General features: G+C 38.8%; 1 protein-coding gene across 2 annotated transcripts in view; it reads left to right on the forward strand.

Moving 5' to 3' along the window:
- ANKHD1 (ankyrin repeat and KH domain containing 1) overlaps window positions 1–19,885 on the forward strand; it is a 119,779-nt gene extending 99,894 nt beyond the window's left edge. The window contains exons 28-32 of one of the 2 annotated variants that reach the window (XM_027856582.1): window positions 11,833–11,982; window positions 12,131–13,740; window positions 16,874–17,050; window positions 18,557–18,757; window positions 19,213–19,885. In XM_027856582.1, the coding sequence (XP_027712383.1) occupies window positions 11,833–11,982; window positions 12,131–13,740; window positions 16,874–17,050; window positions 18,557–18,757; window positions 19,213–19,400 (2,326 nt within the window). In that variant the 3' untranslated portion in view covers window positions 19,401–19,885. Of the gene's footprint in view, window positions 1–11,832; window positions 11,983–12,130; window positions 13,741–16,873; window positions 17,051–18,505; window positions 18,758–19,212 lie in introns of both variants that reach the window. The other variant, XM_027856581.1, reaches the window with a different exon arrangement.
- The last annotated feature ends 116 nt before the right edge of the window (window positions 19,886–20,001 follow it).

Genomic DNA, 20,001 nt, shown 5'->3' on the forward strand with positions numbered 1-20,001 from the left:
AATTTTTTTTAAACTTCTTGAAGTCTTAAAGCACAGTTGTTCCGAAACACAGGGATCAAGGTAATCTTCTTGGAGAGATGACATTTGATTTGGTCTTAAAAGGAATTCATGCACTAAGTAAATGGAGGGGAGAGCATTTCAGACATAGAAATAATCTGAAGCATGTTTGCTTTGAGTGTTATAAAAAGAGGAATAATATGAGATAAGGCTGGAAAGGTGCGGGGAGTGACGGCTTATTATGAAGAGAGATGGAGGATGATAGGCAGGTCATCTAGAAGAGTTAGGTGATGGTTATTTCTTAGAATTAGACTCAAGCATGAGTCTAAGTTTTTGGAAATAAGCCAGTGGTGACAGGGTTGAAGATACCTATCTGAAAGAAGATGGAATGAAAGCTGGAGCAAGATCATAGGGGAGATACAAGAAAACGAATGCTTTTTCAGTGGGATCAAAGACTCAGGTTTGTCATGTGCTACCTAGGTGTTGGGAATGCAAAGACAAAAACAAAAACTCAGGGTCAGGAATATAGAAACAAGAGCAGGAGGAGAAACAGATGGGAGCCAAGGCCAGCCATGTCAGGGTCTCGCTGGAACCAAGAGTAGTAACATGCAGCTGGCAGATGCTTGGCCTCTGAACACAGACTCTGGAGATGACAGGTGACAAGCAGGGGCTGGGGACAGATATGCAGTACCTGAAGGTGGATGAAAGACAGACAGATGGTTGGATGGGCAGAGTGGGGCAAAGGTCTCTACTCTCAGTGCTGGAGGGCTCAAGCCAAGATCCCCTTTCCTCCCCATCCTGTGCCAGCAGTGGTATTCTCTCCACATGTCTGTTCTTCTACTTTCATTTGGAGAGTTGTATTTTAGGAGGTTTTGGTTGGTTGGTTTTTTTGGTGAAAGTGCAGGAGCCCAGAGAGTGCTGGGCTAAAGGACAGTAGTTGGAGTGGGGGGAAGGGGGGAGAGAGAGAGCGCATGAGTGCACAGTAGTGTACAGTAAAGTTAACAGGTGTTTTTCTTTTTTTGGAATATAGCTTTCTTCTAGAATTCTTTATGTAAAATTGGATTTGTATAATATGAATTTACCAAAAGTAAGAACTATATGTAATGAAAAAAGATAGGAATGAAAGAACAGCACTTCAAAACTCCAAACTATGTTAAAAAGTAGCAATCAACACAACCATTTGGTCCTGTTTAAAAAAAAATAGAAAAGTAGATCAATGGAACAGATTAGAAAGGGAAGAATAGAAATAATTGAGCTCAGTGATCAAATATTATCAGTAAAACTAGAAGTCCAACTTACTTAGAAAAGAATTCCCTATTTGATAAGAACTTGTTGGGGAAAATTGGAAAGCAGTCTGGCAGAAATTAAGCTTAGACCAACATCTTATACTATATTCCACTATAAATTCAAAGTGGATAGATTATCTGAGTATTAAAGATGATACCAGTAAAAGAGAAGCAAATCATACATCTTTCACAACTATAGGTAGGGAATGTCTTGACCAGACAAGGATAGAGGCAATTTCAAAAGATAAAATAGAGCACTTCAGCTACATGAAATAAAACTATTGCACAAACAAATTAACACATTTAGGACAAAGTATTCGTAGGTTGCCTGGGAAGAAATCTTTCTTATTAAATATTTTTGATAAGAGTTTAGCCAAGATGCAGACAACTCAAAGAAAGAAATAAGACCGAAAACTATTCCCCAACTGAGAAGTACTCAAAAACTAAGAACTGATAGTTCTCAAAAGAATTACAGACTATTAACAATTATATGATAAAATACTGTAACAAATCACTAATACTAATCGACAAATTTTTAAAATATTTTTGTTCTGAGCTTAAACACCAAAAAATATATTGTATTTCTGTACACATATCAGAACACAAAAAGATTCTATGTGAAACCATGAATCTCCTTTTCACACTGCTTGCTAAAGTATATGATGAATTATGTGTTAACTTCTCTTTCTCCTTCAGAAATTCCTTATGTTCTTATCTCTGCATTTAAAAAAAAATATTACAACAGTGGTTTTTTGTTTGTTTTTGCATCACCATTGCCAACACCCCCACCTCTTTCCCCTGGAATTAATGGAGAGAAAGAGATGGGGGAGGGGCCCTTGTAAAAAGTAGAATAGTAAAGCAAAATGAATCCTTACCCATGTGCAAAAAAACATGTCTGCACCTTATGATCACTGCTTTTAGGAAGGAGTAACGTTCTTCATCATTTATTGACAAATATTAATTAAATATTTATATTGTGCCTCTCACTGTGCTAGCTGGATGGGATGTATACAAGTTCAAAGAACCAAACGTTCTGTGCTCACAGTGAGCTTACATCCAACAGGGGAGACAAGTACACATAAAAATATATACAACATAGCTCTAAAGCAGGCTTGTACTATGTACGGCCCGCCAGCAGTATATTGTGAAAGCCTGTATTTACATCCTCTACATTTTTTGAGGGCTGCAAGTTGTGCAGGCCTGCTCAAAAGTTAATAAATGCATGCACATAGTTTGGGACAGGCGGCATTTGGCAAGCTTTCAGCAAGCATTTATTAAGTGCATATTTTGTACCAGGCACTGTGCTAGGTGCTGGACATAAAAATACAAGCAAAAACAAAGTCCCCTGCCTTCAAGGAGCTTATATAATAATGAGAGAAGATAACACACAAAAAGGAACAGAAATCATGGGGGAGGGAATGTGGGAGGACTAAAAGGACCTGAGTTGAAACAAGGTATTGAATTCCAGAAAGACCAAAGGGAGGGGAGGAATGAAGGTTCTCTGTCCCCAAGCCCCTCCCCAAAATGGAAATTCCAGGAAGAACTCACAATGGAAGAGGGGGCGGGGGGGGGGGGGGGGGGGGGGGGTGTTCCAGAGTGAAGAAACTATGTCACTGGCTGTCTGTTCCAGGGTGAGGAAGCCCTGGAACTGAGGGAGGTTTCTGAGTGAGAAGGCCACTGAGAATTATTATTAGTATTTAAAATATTAGTATTTATTAGTATGAATTATTAGTATTTAAATTTTGAAAGTCAGAAACACAGCTAGAAAGAGAAGGATTAGGAAAAATTTCATTCAGGAGATTTACCTGAACTATATCTTTAAGGGAAGTGGGGAGACTATGAGGTAGAAAGGAGGGGAAGAGAGAGAGAAATAGGGAGGATCCCTTCCAGGCATGGAAGACAGCCAGTGCAAAAAGCACTGAGAAAGCATATAGAGGGTCTTAAGTGAAAAGCAGAAAGAAGACTTCTGAATTGCAGAGTGCAAGAGGGAGAATGATGTACAATGAGTCTGAAAGAGTGGTTGGGCCCAACTGTGTAGTACTTTAAAAACTAAAAGAGAGGATTGTGTTTATTCTGGAGGCAATAGAAAGCCACTAGGGTTGCTTGCATAATAGAGTCACATAGTCAGATCTGAACTTAGTGAGCAACACTTTGCCAGCAGTGGAATAGATGGGCATGATGAGAGATGAAGCAGGGTGATCCAATTAGGCTGTTAGGATAACACAAGCAAAAGGTGATGAGGGACTGAAAAATAGGTAACTGTGGGAGTGGAGAGGAGGGAGGGAGTACAGTAGATTTTATGAAACTAGAAACAGCAAAACTGAACTATATAGAGAATGACGGAAAGTGATGAGGTCAGGATAATTCTGATGACAAACCTAAGATATAAGTAGAATGATGGTACTTTCAACAAAAATAGGGACGTTTGGAAGAGGGAGGAGTTTAGGGGAAAGTATAATGAGTTCACTTTTAAGACATGTTGAACGTAAGATGTCTCTGGGACATCCAGCTTGAAATTTCCAGTAAGCATTTGGTATCTAGGACTAAAGTTCGGTAGAGATGAAGCTGACTAGGTAGATCTGGAAGTCAGTTCATAGAAATGATAGTTAACCCCATGGGAGCTGATAAGGTCACTAAGACAGAAAGTATAGAAAGAGAAGAGAATGTTCAGAACATAACCCTAGGTAACACACACAATCTAGGAACATGATGTAGATGTTGACCCAACAGGGCAGACTGAGAAGGAGCAGTTAGACAGGTAGGAAGGGGGCTAATCAGGAGAGAGTAGTGCCATAAAAACCTAGAGAAGAAAGAGTATCTTGTAGGAGAAAGGTAGGCAACAGTGTCATGCAGCAGATAGGTTAAGAAGAGTTCATGTTAAGAAAAGATTTTCAGATTTGGCAATTATAAGAGATCCTTAGTAACTTTGGAGAGATCCATTTCAGGTGAATGATGATGTTGGAAGCCAAATTGCAAAGAGTTAAGGAGTGAGAGGAGAGAACCTGGAGGTGGAAAGAGTAAACAGCTTTTTCAAGGAGTTTGGCCGAGGGAAGAGATATATAGCCTAGTGGGGAAGAAAATTAAGAATGGGGAAGACTTGGGCATGTTTGAAGAAAATAGCAAAAAGTTAAAGATTCAAAAGGGGGTGAGATGATGGAAGATGCATTCTGCTGGAGAAAATGAAAGATGATAAGGTCCAATGGTACATGTAAAGGAGTTGCTTTGTCAGAGACTAGGGAAAAGGATGATGTCAAGAGTTTTTGAGGTAGAGAATCGGAGAAGATAATGGCCAAATCAAGTGGCTTCAATTTTTTCAGTACAGTAAGAGTCAGGGTCCTCTGGTGACAGGGACAAAGAGTTAGAGGAAGTATGAAGGACTTGAACAGGCAAGAAAAGGTTTTAAATACCTTCTTTGAGAAATGAGATACGGTAGTTAAATAGGGAGGAATGAAAGGACTGCCTTGCTACAGTATGAGGGCCCACACTGTAAATTGGATAACATGAATTTGCAGTGTACCAAGTCAGCATAGTTATGGGACTTCCCCAGCTTTATTCATCATCGAGTGAGAAGTGTGGAGGAGGTGAATTATGGGAGTGATCTAGGGCTGAGGTTTTAGCAAGTAAAGAGCAACAATAGAACAGGGCAAAAGTATGGGGCAAGGAATTCAAGAGCACAGAAAATAGTGCACAGTTGAAACCGCTATTTAGTTGAGGTTAGTAAGGAAGGAGAATAAAATTTAAGAGCAGGCATAAACAATCTGAAAAAGTACTGAGGGGTGTAGGTATAAGAGAGATAAAACATAGGGAGAAGTAGAATGATAGGAGGTTTTAGTCAAGGGAATATAGAGTTTATAATAGGCAAGTGTAACACTTGTATCTAGTGGCAAGATCTTATATATAACCATCTCTCTGTGTAGCTGAGGTCGATTGAAGGAGTTAGAAATGTATGAGGCAGCATCTCTGTAGGTATTAAAGTTCCCTAGAATAAGGGCAGGATTTGGGAAAGAGAGAAAGACGGTGAGCTAGGTGCTAAACTCCTTGAGAAAGGGGAGAAAATGACCTAGGAGTCAGTGTACTTATAGCTACCATAATTCTGATAAGGTAGAAATTTTAATTGTGTGGACTTCAGAATAGGAAAGGTTACTGATAATAAGAAATGAAAATCAGAATAACCTTGAGTTTTGCTTTGCTGACAAACTGGCAAAGGTGATTAGAGAGGACAGGAATAATCCTTGTTGGAGGGGTGTGGAGAAATAGTCACCACTAATGCACTGTTGCTGGAACTATGAATTCATACAACCATCATGGAACACAGTTTGAAATTACGCAAAAAAGTGACTGAAATGTCCATACCCTTTGTCCCAGAAGGTGTTCATTGACAAAAATAAAGGCTTTATATCAAATTATTTATGTCAGCACTTAGAGTTAAATTGTGGTACATTAATGTAAATGGACTATTTATTATTTTGCTGTATGAAACAATGAACATGATGAATACAGAGAAGCAAGAGAAGACTACCATGAATTGATGCGCAGTGAAGTAGCAGAGCCAAGAAAACAACACAGTGGCAAAAACAATGTAAACGAACAGAGCAACAACCACAGAACAATCAAAACTGCATGTTGCAAAATTATAAAGAATAATAATAGCTAGCATTTATATAGCCCTTTAAGGCTTGCAAAGTGCTTTACATATGTTATCTCATTTGCTCCTCATAATCACCCTGTGAGGTAGGTGCTATTATTATCCCCATTTTACAGATAAGGACCCTGAGGCTGGGAGAGGTTAAGTGACTTGCCAGGGTCACACAGCTAGTAAGTGTTTGATGCCTGACTCCAAGTCCAGCACTATATCCACTATGCCACCTAGATGCCTCAAGAACAAGCTTGACCCCAAAGAAGAGATATGAGAAGACACCTCTCCCTGCTCCTTTGTAGAGGTCAGAGTCCATGGGTGTGCAGCATTGCATATGACGTCAGAATTTTTTGATGCATTGATCAGTTTTGCTGATTTTTTTTGTCTTTTTCTTTTAAAAAAAAATGATTTGTCATAAGGGATGACTGGGAGGGAGGAGAGAAGTGGATGCAGTGGGAAATCTGGGTGATATAAAACCAAAATATGTCAATAAAAATCTGTTTTTTAAAAAAGTTAGGAAGGGTACTCCTTTACTCTTTAGGTTTAGGGACAATTAAGTATTCCTATAAAAAGCTTAAAGTCAGTATAACACGTCAGTGTAAAAACCATGAAGAAAAAGGATCTGAGGAGGCAGAGAGAGAATCCTGACTTATGCCATGAAATTGGAGTGTGGAAGAATATAACACAGAGGAAAAAGGGAATATGGACAATCACTGAACATTTACTTCATAGTATCATGTAGATTTATAGTCTGTAGGAGGTTAAGTGACTTGCCCACATCACAGAGTTTATAGACATCTTAGGCAGAATTTCAACTCAAATCTTCCTGACTACGAGTTCAGTGCTCTATCCATTGTACCACCTCAGTGCCTCTTGTGAAGCTAACCAATAGGAAGCTCTTTTAAAAGATGAAGGAGCTTTATCCTCTGAGGTGTAAGTAGCTCCTTTTCCTCTAAGGAATAATGATGTGGATCCACAGGTGGTGTTAATTAAAGGTCATCCAGTAAGGGTGATAAGTAGTGATGTTTTGTGACTTCCTATGGAGATATACCTCTTTGACAACCTGATAACAAGAGAGGTCTGCTGTTTTCATGAAGCATGCATCCAAGATGAAACAGAGAAGTTCCCAAGGCTTTTCTTTTCTTTTTTTTTTTTTTTTTATTTTTAACATGTGTTTTTAAAACTTTGGGTTACAAATTTTCTCCCTTCCTCCCTCCCCACCAATCGTCTTTGAAAAGGCAAGCATCTCGATATAGGTTATAGATATGTAGTCATGCAAAACACTTCAATAGTAGTCCTGTTGTAAAAAACTAAGTATATTTCCCTTCATCCTATCCTACCCCCCATTTATTCTATTCTCTTTTGACCCTGTCCCTCCTCAGAAGTGTTTGCTTTTGATTATCCCCTTCCCCAATCTGCCCTCCCCTCTATCAATCCCCAGTTCTCTCGTCCCCTTCCCCCTTTATTTTCCTGTAGGGTAAGATAGATTTCCATACCCCAATGTGTGTTATTCCCTCTTTAAGCCAAATCCTGTGAGAATAAGATTCAGTCATTCCCACTCACCTTCCCCCATTTCTCCTCCACTGTAAAAACCTTCTCTTGTCTGTTTCATGTGAGATATTTTACCTCATTCTACTTCTCCCTTTTTCCTTCTCCCAGTATAATCCTCTCTCACCCCTTAAATTTGTTTTCCAGATATCACACCTTTCATCTTCAACTCACCTTGTGCCCTCTATCTATCTGTACATACATATAATTTTTTTCTCTCCCACTACCCTAATACTGACAAAGGACTCATGAGTTACAAATATCATCTTTCCCTGCAGTAATGTAAACAGTTCGACCTTAATAAGTCTCTTATGATTTCTCTTTCCTGTTTACCTCTTCCATGTTTCACTTGAGTCTTGTATTTGAAGGTCAAATTTTCTATTCAGCTCTGGTCTTTTCCACAGAAATGCTTGAAAGTTCCCTATTTCATTGAATGAACATTTTTTACCCTGAAGGATTATACTCAGTTTTGCTGTGTAGGTGATTCTAGGTTGTAGTACTATCTCCTTTGGCCTCTGAAATATCATACTCCATGCCCTCTGTACCCTTAATGTAGAAGCTGCTAAATCTTGTGTTATCCTGATTGTGTTTTCACTATACTTGAATTGTTTCCTTCTGGCTGCTTGCAATATCTTCTCCTTGACCTGGGAATTCTGGAATTTGGTTACAACATTCCTAGGAGTTTTCCTTTGGGGATCTCTTTCAGGAGGTGATTGGTGGATTCTTTCAATTTCTGTTTTGCCCTCTGGTTCTAAAATATCAGGGCAGTTTTCCTTGATAATTTCTTGAAATTATGCCTAGGTTCTTTTTTTGATCATGGCTTTCAGATAGTCCAATAATTTTTAAATTCTCTCTCCTGGATCTATTTTCCAGGTCAGTGGTTTTTCCAATGAGATATTTCACATTCTCTTCTATTTTTTCATTCCTTTGGATTAGTGTTACAGTACCTTGATTTCTCAAATTGTCACTAGCTTCCAGTTTTTCCATTCTTAATTTTTAAGGAAGTATTTTCTTCAGTAATCTTTTGGACTTCCTTTTCCATTTGGCCAGTTTTGCTTTTTAAGGCATTCTTCTCCTCATTGGCTTTTTGGACCTCTTTTGCCATTTGGGTTAGGCTTTTTTTAAGGTGTTATTTTCTTCAGTATTTTTTTGGGTCTCCTTTAGCATCACTCTCAGTTTTTCCTCTACTTCTCTTACTTGCTTCTCAAAATCCTTTTTGAGCTCTTCTATGACCTGGGACCAATTCATATTTTTCTTGGAGGCTTTAGATGTAGGAGCTTTGCCTTCACTGTCTTTTTCTGGTTGTATATTTTGATCTTCTTTGTCACCAAACTAAGATAATATAGTCTGACTCTTTTTGCCTGCTTGCTCATGATCTCCGCCAATTACTTGAGTTACAAACTCTTTGTTAAGGTAGGAGTCTGTTTCCAGTGTGGAGAATGTACTGTCCCAAGCTTCAGGGGTTTTGTGCAGCTGTTTTCAGAGATACTTCTAGGGACCTGTAAATTTTCAGTTCTTCCAAGCTGCTATGATCAAGGGCGAGGTGTTTACTCCTTTCCTGGCCTGTGCTCTGGTCTATGAGCACTCTTTTCTGTCTTGGAACTATGAGGAGGGTTTCCTCTCCACACCCACTACAAGCTCCACCACTCTAGTGCTCCTCCTCGCCCCAGGACTGCCACCCAGGACTGTGACCTAGATCCAAGCACGGGCAAAGCAAGAGAATCCTGCACCAGCAGAAAGATCCCTCCAATCCCCCTCTGATCAGCTACTGGATTCCCCCTCAGTCTGTGGGCCGGAAGCGCCGCCCCGACACTGGAACCTCTCTGTGCTTCTCTCTCGGCACTGTAGAAACAGACTTTTCCCACTGACCTTCTAAGTTGTTTTTGGCATTTGTGGGTTGAGAAGTCTGGAAACTGCCACAGCTGCCCACGATTCAGTCCTCTGAATCCTGTTCCAGGTTCAGGCCCATGCTGTACTGCGCTCCTCTCTCTGCCCGGCACGATATACTTTTCTGATCAACCGTCCAGACTGTCTTTGGCAGGAAATTTGTTTCACTCTGTCTTTTTGTGGGTTCTGCTGCTCTAGAATTTGTTTAGAGCCATTTTTTATAGGTATTTGGAGGGGTTTGGGGGAGAGCTCAAGCAAGTCACTGCTTTTACCCAAGGCTTTTCAGACAGTATTACTATTTTCTGCCTCTGGTGATTCACACAGGTACAAATGATATTGCCAGAAGAAATAATTTATAAGAAGATCCTATGGATACAACTGGTAGTTCTTTCTTTTCTGTCAGTAATGTCACAGGCATCAGAAAAGAGAAGATTGGCTATGTAAACAACTTGTTAAATGAAGTCAACAAGCATTTATTAGTCACCCAACACACAATGCCAGGCACTGTTTAGGTTAAGAAACCAGTATCTGAAAATGAGATTGGATTTCTGAATCTTGGCTTTAAAAAGCAGCAATGACAGAGTGCTGGAAAGGGAGGAATGAAGTACACCTGACAAGGTTGATTGTATTATATTTTACTAGAGTTTTGCTAACTTAACCTAAAGGTCTTAAACCAAAAAGGAATAAAGAGAGAAAAAAACATCTACATACGCCTACAAAGCTAAACCATAGGAATGCAATATTGGCAAAATAGCAAGAGGGATACTTAGAATTTCATAGAAGACAGATCCAAGAATGGAGCCAGTAATGAAACACAGACTCAGATAACTGTACATAAATATATAAAGTCTGGGTAGCAAGCAAGGTGAATTATAGGTCTTAATACAAGGAAACAAATTTGGTATCATAGATTTTAAAAAAAAAAAAAGGCCCCCTATGCACTGAAATACTTGTACCAGCACATTCTATAGTTAACAAAGAATTGGAAACAAAGTAGAGATTCTTATCCTGGAGGAATGGCTAAACAAATTTGTGGTGCAAAAAATGTAATAGTATATTATTGTGCTATAAAAAATAATGACTCTGATAGGTATTAAAAAAAACATGGAAGACTAACATGAACTGATAAAACATGAAGTAAGCATAACCAGATGAAGTATATTCACAATAACTACAACAACATAAATCAAAAAGACAAATCAAAAGAAGAGCAGCAATACAACCATAGAAACATGGGGTTGCGACCCACAGTTTAAAAAATGCTGAAGGGGTCGAGTGAAAAAAGTTTAAGAAGCCCTGGTCTAGACTATCAGTCCAAATCTAATAAGATGAAATTTTAATATTAATAAATCTAACACCTGGATTCAAAAAGTCAGCTTCTTTAGTACAAGATTAGGGAAGTTTCTCTGTGGAAGAGTTTGTCTCAAAAAACATCTGGAAGTTTTATGGGACAGCTAGCTCAATATGAGTTAATAGCATGATACAGCAGATAAGCTAATGCACCTTGAACTACACTGAGAGACATGGTGTCCAGAATGAGGGAAGTTATAGTCCTGCATCACCCTGCCTCAATCAGAGAATATTTAGAGTATAGTGTTCGTTTCACGAAGCTGCATTTTATGAGGGTCTTTGATAAGCTTGAGAGCATCCAGAAAATGGTGAACCAGCTGTTCAAGATCTTACCTGAAGAAGTTGAGGATGTTGGATGTTTAACCTGGAGAAGAGAAGACTTAGAGGAAACATCTTCAAGTATTTGATCAGCTGTCACAGGTCACTTGTTCTACTTGGCCTCAGGGGCAGAACTAGGAGAGTCAAATTTAGGCTTCTTTTGAAGTAACATTTCCTAACAAAGCTGCTAATGGAGAACTGGCATTGGTGTCAGGAAGACCTGCAGTCACTTCTCTCTTAGTGCCCCAGGCAACTAAAGACCTTGCAATTTGCAGAAAAGGTGCTAATCTGAATTGTTAAAGGAAGTTCCTTACCTGGAGGACCCTACATCCAAGAAAATCCTGGTCATCACCTGCCTAGTTAAACAAACCAAAATGATAAAACTCTCCAGAAGTGGAATATTAATTGCCTCTGGAGGTAGGATGTTCTGCTATGACTGGAGATCTTCAAGCAAAGCCTCTATGACTGCTTCTTTTGGAAGAAGTCTCCAGGTGTGGGAGGATTCTTATTCAGATGTGTATTGGAACTAGATGGCCCTTCCACCTCTTAGAGTCTTTGATTCTCTGGCTATGATTCTTTTGGGTGTGTTGGAATCAATCAGATAACAAAATCTTTCTTTGTAATTTAAGTCCCTTTTTTAGGTTTATCATTTAGGAATTCACCTTCATTATTTGATAAATGACCCCTATATGACTAGATACAAATCTATTAAAATGAGCTATTTACAAGATCATTAGTGTGTCTAAAAAGAAAATAGGATATATTAAAAATCTGATGGGTTCTAATTGATTTGTAATCCCTGTGGCATAGGTCAAAGAAATTGTCTGTCCCTGCTTCAGTTGTGTCCAGGATAATGGGAAGAGGTGGATGCAACATCACTGCAATACAAGATGTCACTGGTGCACATATTGATGTGGATAAACAGAAAGATAAGAATGGTGAAAGAATGATCACAATAAGGTAATTATGAAAAAGACTACCAACTATGGGGGGTGTGGCTTTATACAAGGTGAGGGGCTTTTTTGTTTGACTTAGGAGAGTCACAACTAATAGTGAACTTCCTTTAATGAGTAACTTTTTTTCTGTCATTTTGTCTTTAAATTTTCAGAGGTGGCACAGAGTCAACAAGGTATGCAGTTCAACTTATTAATGCTCTTATTCAAGATCCTGCTAAGGAACTAGAAGACTTAATCCCTAAAAATCACATCAGAACCCCTGCCAGCACCAAATCAATTCATGCAAATTTTTCATCTGGAGTAGGTACTACAGCTGCTTCAAACAAAAATGCATTTCCATTGGGTGCTCCAGCTCTTGTAACTTCACAGGCGACAACACTATCTACTTTCCAGCCCCCCAATAAACTGAATAAGAACGTTCCAGCAAATGTACGTTCTTCTTTCCCAGTTTCTCTTCCTTTAGCTTATTCCCATCCTCATTTTGCTTTGTTGGCTGCCCAAACTATGCAACAGATCCGGCATCCTCGCTTACCTATGGCCCAGTTTGGAGGAACCTTTTCACCCTCTCCTAATACTTGGGGACCATTCCCAGTGAGACCAGTTAACCCTGGAAGTACAAATAGTTCTCCAAAGCATAACAATGCAGGTCGCCTGCCTAACCAAAATGGAAATATTTTACAGTCAGAGTCTACTGGACTATCTGCTGCCAGTTGTCCTATCACTGTGTCTTCTGTAGTTGCTACCAACCAACCTCTATGTGTTCCTAATAGCCGGACTCCTTCATCAGTCAGAAAGCAGTTGTTTGCCTGTGTTCCTAAGACAAGTACCATGGCAACAGTGATCTCTACTGTGACAAGCACCTGTAGTTCTCTGCCTTCTGTTTCGTCTGCATCTGTCAACAGTGGACAAGTTCCCACAGCATTTCTGCCCTCTAGTGCTCCACAAACACAACTTTCTGCACACAAAACAGACTCTTTCTCTGCTGTATCAACTCCCAAAGAGAAGGTATCCACGCAAGACCAACCTGTGGGAAACCTGTGTACCCCATCTTCAGTTGCAAATAATTGTAGTATCTCTGCCAGCAACAACCCAGGAGCCCTGGAAACCTGCTCTTCTAGTAGTCCTGCTCCTCTCAATAACACACAGGAGGAGGTACTGCCAGCAAACATATCTGATTTAAGTCCTATGTCATTGCCTTTTGCATCTAACTCAGAGCCTGCCCCATTAAGCTTAGCATCTCCTCGATCAGTTGCTGCTGATAATCAGGACACCAGTAATTTACCTCAATTAGCTGTACCAGCACCTCGAGTTTCTCACCGAATGCAGCCTAGAGGTTCTTTTTATTCAGTGGTACCTAATGCAACTGTACACCAGGATCCACAGTCTATTTTTGTTACAAATCCAGTTCCTTTAACACCACCTCAAGGTCCACCAGCTGCAGTGCAGCTATCCTCAGCCATGAGCATTATGAACGGTTCTCAGATGCACATTAACCCAGCAAATAAATCTTTGCCACCTACGTTTGGTCCAGCCACACTCTTCAATCACTTTAGTAGTCTTTTTGATAGTAACCAGGTGCCAGCTAACCAGGGTTGGGGAGACTGCCCACTGTCTTCACGAGCTGCCACAGATCCATCTTTCACTGTTCAGTCAGCTTTCCTTGGTAACTCCATTCTTGGACACTTAGAAAATGTGCATCCTGATAACTCCAAGGCACCTGGATTCAGACCACCTTCCCAGCGAGTTTCTACTAGTCCAGTTGGTAAGTTACTAGCAGCTAAATCATCTCTGTTCAACCTTCATCAATCAGCTCATATTCCTCTTCCTTTCAGAGGTTCCCAGACTTATTTAGCTTTTCAAGAAAAAAAAATATATATGGATAGATAGATAGATAGATATTACTCAGTGCCAACCCCCCCCCCCCATCTACTTTCTTTAAGCCTTTAATGTTTTTGGCTTTGGTTTGGTTTTGGCTTTGAAATTTGCATGATTTCAAAGTACTACTGTCCTGCCTGGCCGCGGGGGCGCGTGTCCCCCCCCCACATCATTCCAACACGACACCTCCAGGGGGACAGTATTGACAGTATTGCCCACTTTGGGAACCTATGCATAGGTGATATTGCCACCTTATGTTTTTCCTAACTCTTTAGCAGTAAAATTGTGCCTTGTTGCCAGATATCTCCATGTGGTTATATCAAATGACAGTTTTGATAAACGGTTCAGGAACACTCCAGGGAAAATTCACAGCTTGCAAACATTTTCCAGAGTCTCTGAAATTTCATACTTTAGATGAAAAATGCAAGTTGTGATTTTAGAAACAGGTTCATAGCATACTTTCTTAGTTCCTACTCCTGTTAGAAAGCATTATTTTAAATTCAAACTTTTACTATTAGTGTAAGATTCGTTATTCATTTATTTTTGTTGTTACTGAGTCTTCATAATCACCTTGGGAAAGTTTTCTTGGCAAAGAGTGGTTTGCCATTTCCATCTCCAGCTCATTTTACGGAAGAGGAACTGAGGCAAACACCATTAAGTGACTTGCCCAGGCTCACACAGCTAATATCTGAAGCTGAATATGAGTCCACTGTGCCACCTAGCTGCCCCTGTTCATTTGTGCATTTGTTTTTAAAAGGCTTAATATGGTTGACTGTTGTTTACATGGACGTAGAAACCAACTGTTGAATTCACTACATGAAAGAATTGGGTAAATTATAAAAATAAGTGTCAATTTTGAACTTATTTTGGGAAACTTAGTATGTTTATCAGACTGAGCCACAATAAAGTATATACTGTAAGAATGAGAATGGCACTTTAGGTATGTACTGTGCTGAAAAATAATTGTAGTTGATGAATATAATTTGGAGTTGAAATTGTTGGGGAAAAAATCCTTGCAGTTGAAGGATTTAACAATTTATACCATATGTTGCTCCTTTACTGATTGGCTATGTTGTTTAAACTGTATCTGGTGGGCTGGGGTGATCAGTGTTCTCAAGTGAATCTCTGTGTGGCATTAAATATACGGTACTTTAAAAATTTGTAAGTACTTTCTACCTTCTATAATGCAGTAGAACCCTAAATACACATAACACCTTCAAAAGTCCCAAAAGCCCTCCTTAGTCATCTAGAAATAAAGCTGGTTAGATTCCATTTTGGTGGAATTAGTAAGAGATTTTGGAGTACTCTTGAAAGACCATGGGAGCAGAAAACAGTAAATTAAAGGCCCTATTCTCAGTGCTGCGGTTATAATAGCATCAGTGTGGTTTAATATAAATACCACTGGACTTGGGGTCAAAAAACATGAATTTGAATCCTGATTTTGACACTAGCATCTTGTGACCATAGGTAAATCACATCTATTCCATGTCTGAGTTTTCTCATTTGTAAAATGAAAATAGTATTTGCACTGCCTGTTTCCCATTGTTATGAGAAAAGTACTTCATCAGCTTTTAAAGTGCTGTAGAAATATGAATATGCATTTAAAATTGTAGCCTTTTACATAACACTGTCCTCCAGAGTGATGAGAGGTAAACCCAGCATCTGCCTGGTATGTTTATTTGTGGATGTTCTCTTTCCACAAATTGTAGTTTAGGGAATCTCTTATATTTCATTTAAGAGCAGTTTTTAGAAGTATAAAGAAGAGTGTATAGTTAGAAAACTAAGGGGGCAGCTAGGTGGTGCAGTGGATAGAGCACTGACCCTGGAGTCAGGAGGACCTGAGTTCAAATTCAGCCTCAGACACTTACTAAAACTATGTGACCTAGGGCAAGTCACTTAACCCCAAATGACTCTAAAAGAAAAGAAAACTAAGGAGGCCTATTTGAGTGATTTTGCGGGGGGCGGTGTAATTTACAGGTTTATCACAAGCTATCTTTTCTTGAAATGAAAATAGTAATTTCCTTTTTCAAGCCTTTTTACCCATTCCCCAGTAGGTAATAAATATAAGAAAGCCAAAATTCACCCTAGGACACTTTTGGAAGAAAGATTTTGAATCTGAAAAAAAAAAAAGATTTTGAATCTATTTACAACTTGTTAATTTTACTGTAATAAGTAATAAATTCCATATCTGCTTGGTTTAGTGGCATCATTGAACTCTTCAGGAACACTCGTAGTCTTAAGTACTCATTTCTCACAGGACACATTTCTGTTGGGTGAAGATGAAGAACTATACTCTTAAAATTTTCTTCAAAACATAACCGTTCCATCAAACAATGATGTGGATGCTGTCTAGTCACAAGTTCCCCTGTGCACTAGCCTACGTTCATAACGTATTAGATCTAGAGATGGAAGATATGTTAGAGAGTATCTGGGAGCCATCTCTCCAACTCTCGTGTTTTTATAGATGCAGGATCTGAGGCTCAAGGAAACAAAGGGACTTGCTCATGGTCATATAAGTAGTAAGCATCAGAGGCAAGATTTGAACCTAGGTCTTGACACCAGAGCCAGTGTTCTTTCTGTGGTACTGTTCTGTCTCCCATGACCTCCACCATACTTTCCCTTTCAGTGAAAGTTATGAAATTAATCTAGATGATTATCTCATTCTTAAATAACCATTCTTTCCTGATGTATGTTTAAATATGCTTCATCATGGGCTACTAACGTGCCACAGCCAGTGTTTTGGTGTCAAATGTTCATTTTTTTTTCTTTTTAATGTACAGACTTAGCTGACCCTTTGAAAGCACAGAGATCTGTAGTAGTGGGTTTTTAATAAGTATTTATTGAATTGAAGGAATTTCGGCCATTTCAAGGAAGCTCTTCCCCTTCCATATTACTTCTTTGTTCGTAAATCTTTGAATTAACAGCAGGAACTCTTTGTCTCCTCCTTTCCTAGGAGAAAATTAAGGCTTTGGGTTTGAAAATCTCAATTAAATGTGTATCTTGGCCATGCTTTCTTTCAGGATTACCATCCATTGATCCATCTGGAAGCTCCCCATCTTCATCTTCAGCTCCTCTGACAAGTTTTTCCAACATACAAGGAACACGGGTTTTTCTACAAGGTCCAGCACCTGTTGGGACTCCAAGTTTCAACAGACAACATTTTTCACCCCATCCTTGGACAAGTGCTTCAAATTCATGTAGGAATTTTGGGGGAAAAAATGATTGTGAAAGTTTCTTAATTAAGTTATTGACTACCTCAGAGAGTTTTTTTAGATAAGTTGTATTACAACACTTTTGATAATCTTTGATCACTATGGTCTTTTATCAGTAACATAAACAGCGTGGAAAATGGTCAAACTAGCCAGTCATAGTAGCATACACCTAGAAACCTTATTACCAGTAAGGCTGAGACTAGTGGATCACTTTGTCTCAGGAGTTCTATCTTTTATTAAGTTTGACACTAAATATGGTGAGCCTCCTAGAATTTTGGGGGTGGGGTAATGCTACCAGGTTGCCTAAGGAGAAACAAACTGAGTCAAGTCAGAAATGGAGCAGGTAAAAGGCTCCCTTGCTAATCATAGTGAGATTGGGCCTGTAAGCAGCCATTGTGCTTATAGTCTGGATGAGATGAGGAGACACCTAGTCTTCTTAAAAAAAAAGAAAGAAAGAAAGAAAATGCTCAAACTAATCTACAAATCTTGAAATATTTTTATTGACTTTGTGCTGAGTAGAACAGGAATCAGAAGTACTTTTACATAGGACCCTTTTATTGTACTACTATTGAATAATTTGTTGAATTTGATCAGAAGCTAAAAATTGTGATACTGCCCTGATCTTTGTTTTTTTTTTACATTTAGGAAAATTGCATAAATTTGATTCTTTTTCTTACTCATTGATAAAGACTATTATGAGTAAATCCCAACAATATAATGAATCATAAGTTAGTCAATGATTTAATTGCCATTTTTGTTAGTGCAAAAACTTAATCCCAGAAAAATGACCATGTTACCGTTTAGTAACCAACCAGTCGGTTGAAACTTGTAATACTTTTCTAACATTTATCCTTATTTTTAAAATGTAATCATTTTCAGTCCTTATAATCTAGAGTCTTTTGCTGTGGAAGTAGCAGTAAATATATAGTACCTTTCTTTTCTGCCTTCATCTGAGCAGCCTAAGAAACTTTTAAGCCATTTTCAATATTCATTGAGTTCTATTCAGAATTATACATAATCTAAAACTATTTACAGAATCTTGGTTTTAGAAACTAATTTTTCAACTTCAGTACTTAAAAATAGCCACAGTTTCATCATTGTGTTAACCACCACCAGCACAAATCCTTTCCACACCTTTAACTTTATAGGTTGTTATGGGCAAAGAATATTGATAACCTTTTTGATAATGTACCTTCTCCTTATTTAACATACTAAATTGTCTTATTATACAATCCATTACTGGGTACTGTACCCATAAAGGTTTCATAGCTTGAATTCCTTTAGCATACAGAACCTTCAAAAACCCAGATTCATGTCTCCTCCACAGTACGACATCAGAGTAGGACTTTGGTGGAAGAATTCTCCATCCAAATTTCTCGGATATTTACCATAACTAGTTTTTATATGTAATAAAACAATAGAGGTATATTTTGCCACCAGGTGACTCTCCTATTCCATCTGTTTCCTCGGGATCATCTTCACCCCTTTCAGCTACTTCTGCACCACCAACATTAAGCCAGCCAAAAGGAGGCAACCCCAATCAGGATAGAAAGGTACCTCCCCCGATTGGAACAGAGAGACTTGCTCGGATTCGACAAGGAGGTTCTGTTACACCAACGCCTCTGGGAACTAATTTCACAGCACCTGTTGGACATAGTGGTATCTGGTCCTTTGGCGTCAATAGCGTGTCAGGTAAGATTGCCCTGCCTTCTGTAGAGGGAATAGCTTAAGTAGGACTTTTAAAGCAAGCAGGAAATTCTTTTGATGATAGAGGGTCCTCTCAGTGATAGTATTTTATAGCTATCAAGATTACAGCTATACCATAAGTCTGAAATGTTACTTAGAGTAGGTATTGTAAGCATAAAGCAACAGTAACTAGAAATTATTAAAATATATTTCCTTTTCACTTGAAATATCTAGCTCAGATAGTAGTAGTAACCCTTGGAATCCCTAAAAAGACCAGTCTTTGTCACTGAAGATATCTTTTGAAGAGGCCTCATGGCAGTTACTAGAAAGTGTTTATTATTCAGAAAAGTTTTCTCATTTAACGTACTAGTCAAGCTGCTGACATAGACCAGGAGTTCTTTTTTCCAAGAAAAGTCTCAGTTCAAATTAAGTAACACAAGCCCATTTCTAATTTTTTCCAGAAGGCCTTTCTGGTTGGTCACAGCCTGTGATGGGGAATCACCCACTGCATCAGCAGCTCTCAGACCCAGGCACCTTCTCCCAGCACCAGCCAATGGAAAGAGATGATTCAGGAATGGTGGCTCCCTCTAACATTTTCCATCAGCCTATGGCAAGCAGTTTTGTGGATTTTTCTAAAGTAAGGATCTAAAATTTACTGAATGTGGAATTGTCCATGTAGACCTTTTTGAAAATCCTAGCAAGCTTAAGGGTAATTTTTTTTTTCATTTTTGAGATTAAATATCCCTTTCTGTGGAGTTCACATAAACTCAAATCTTTGCCGGTCATTTTGCTTCATTTACTAAGTGTGCTGTGTCTTTCAAAATCCTGGGAGGCTTAAATAAATGCTAGTTGACTGTGTTACTAGCAGTAACTTATTGTGTACAAAAGGATGTTCTCATGGATTATGATAATGATAAAGAATACAGGTCTTGAAACCAGAGAGCCTGAATTCAGATTCTGGCTCTGCTGCTTGCGCTAGCGCTCTCACTCTTGCGTTCTCTCTCTCTCTCTCTCTCTCGCCGTATCTAAATCAAGTTAGCCTGTTGGCATCATTTTCCTTTATCTGTAAATGAGGTTGGTCTAGCTGATACTGAGGGTCTTTTCTAATTCTACTTCTATAATCTTTTGACCTTAAATTTGAATAGCTTTTTCAAGTTTTCAAAGTATTTTTCCATAGTAATGCTGTGATAGATTATGCACATTTCAGGTGATGAGTTTATTTTGACTCTCAGTACGGCTTATGTTTTTTT

Source organism: Vombatus ursinus, unplaced genomic scaffold (genome assembly GCF_900497805.2).
Source record: "Vombatus ursinus unplaced genomic scaffold, bare-nosed wombat genome assembly UNPS02011572.1, whole genome shotgun sequence".
NCBI lineage: Eukaryota > Metazoa > Chordata > Mammalia > Diprotodontia > Vombatidae > Vombatus > Vombatus ursinus.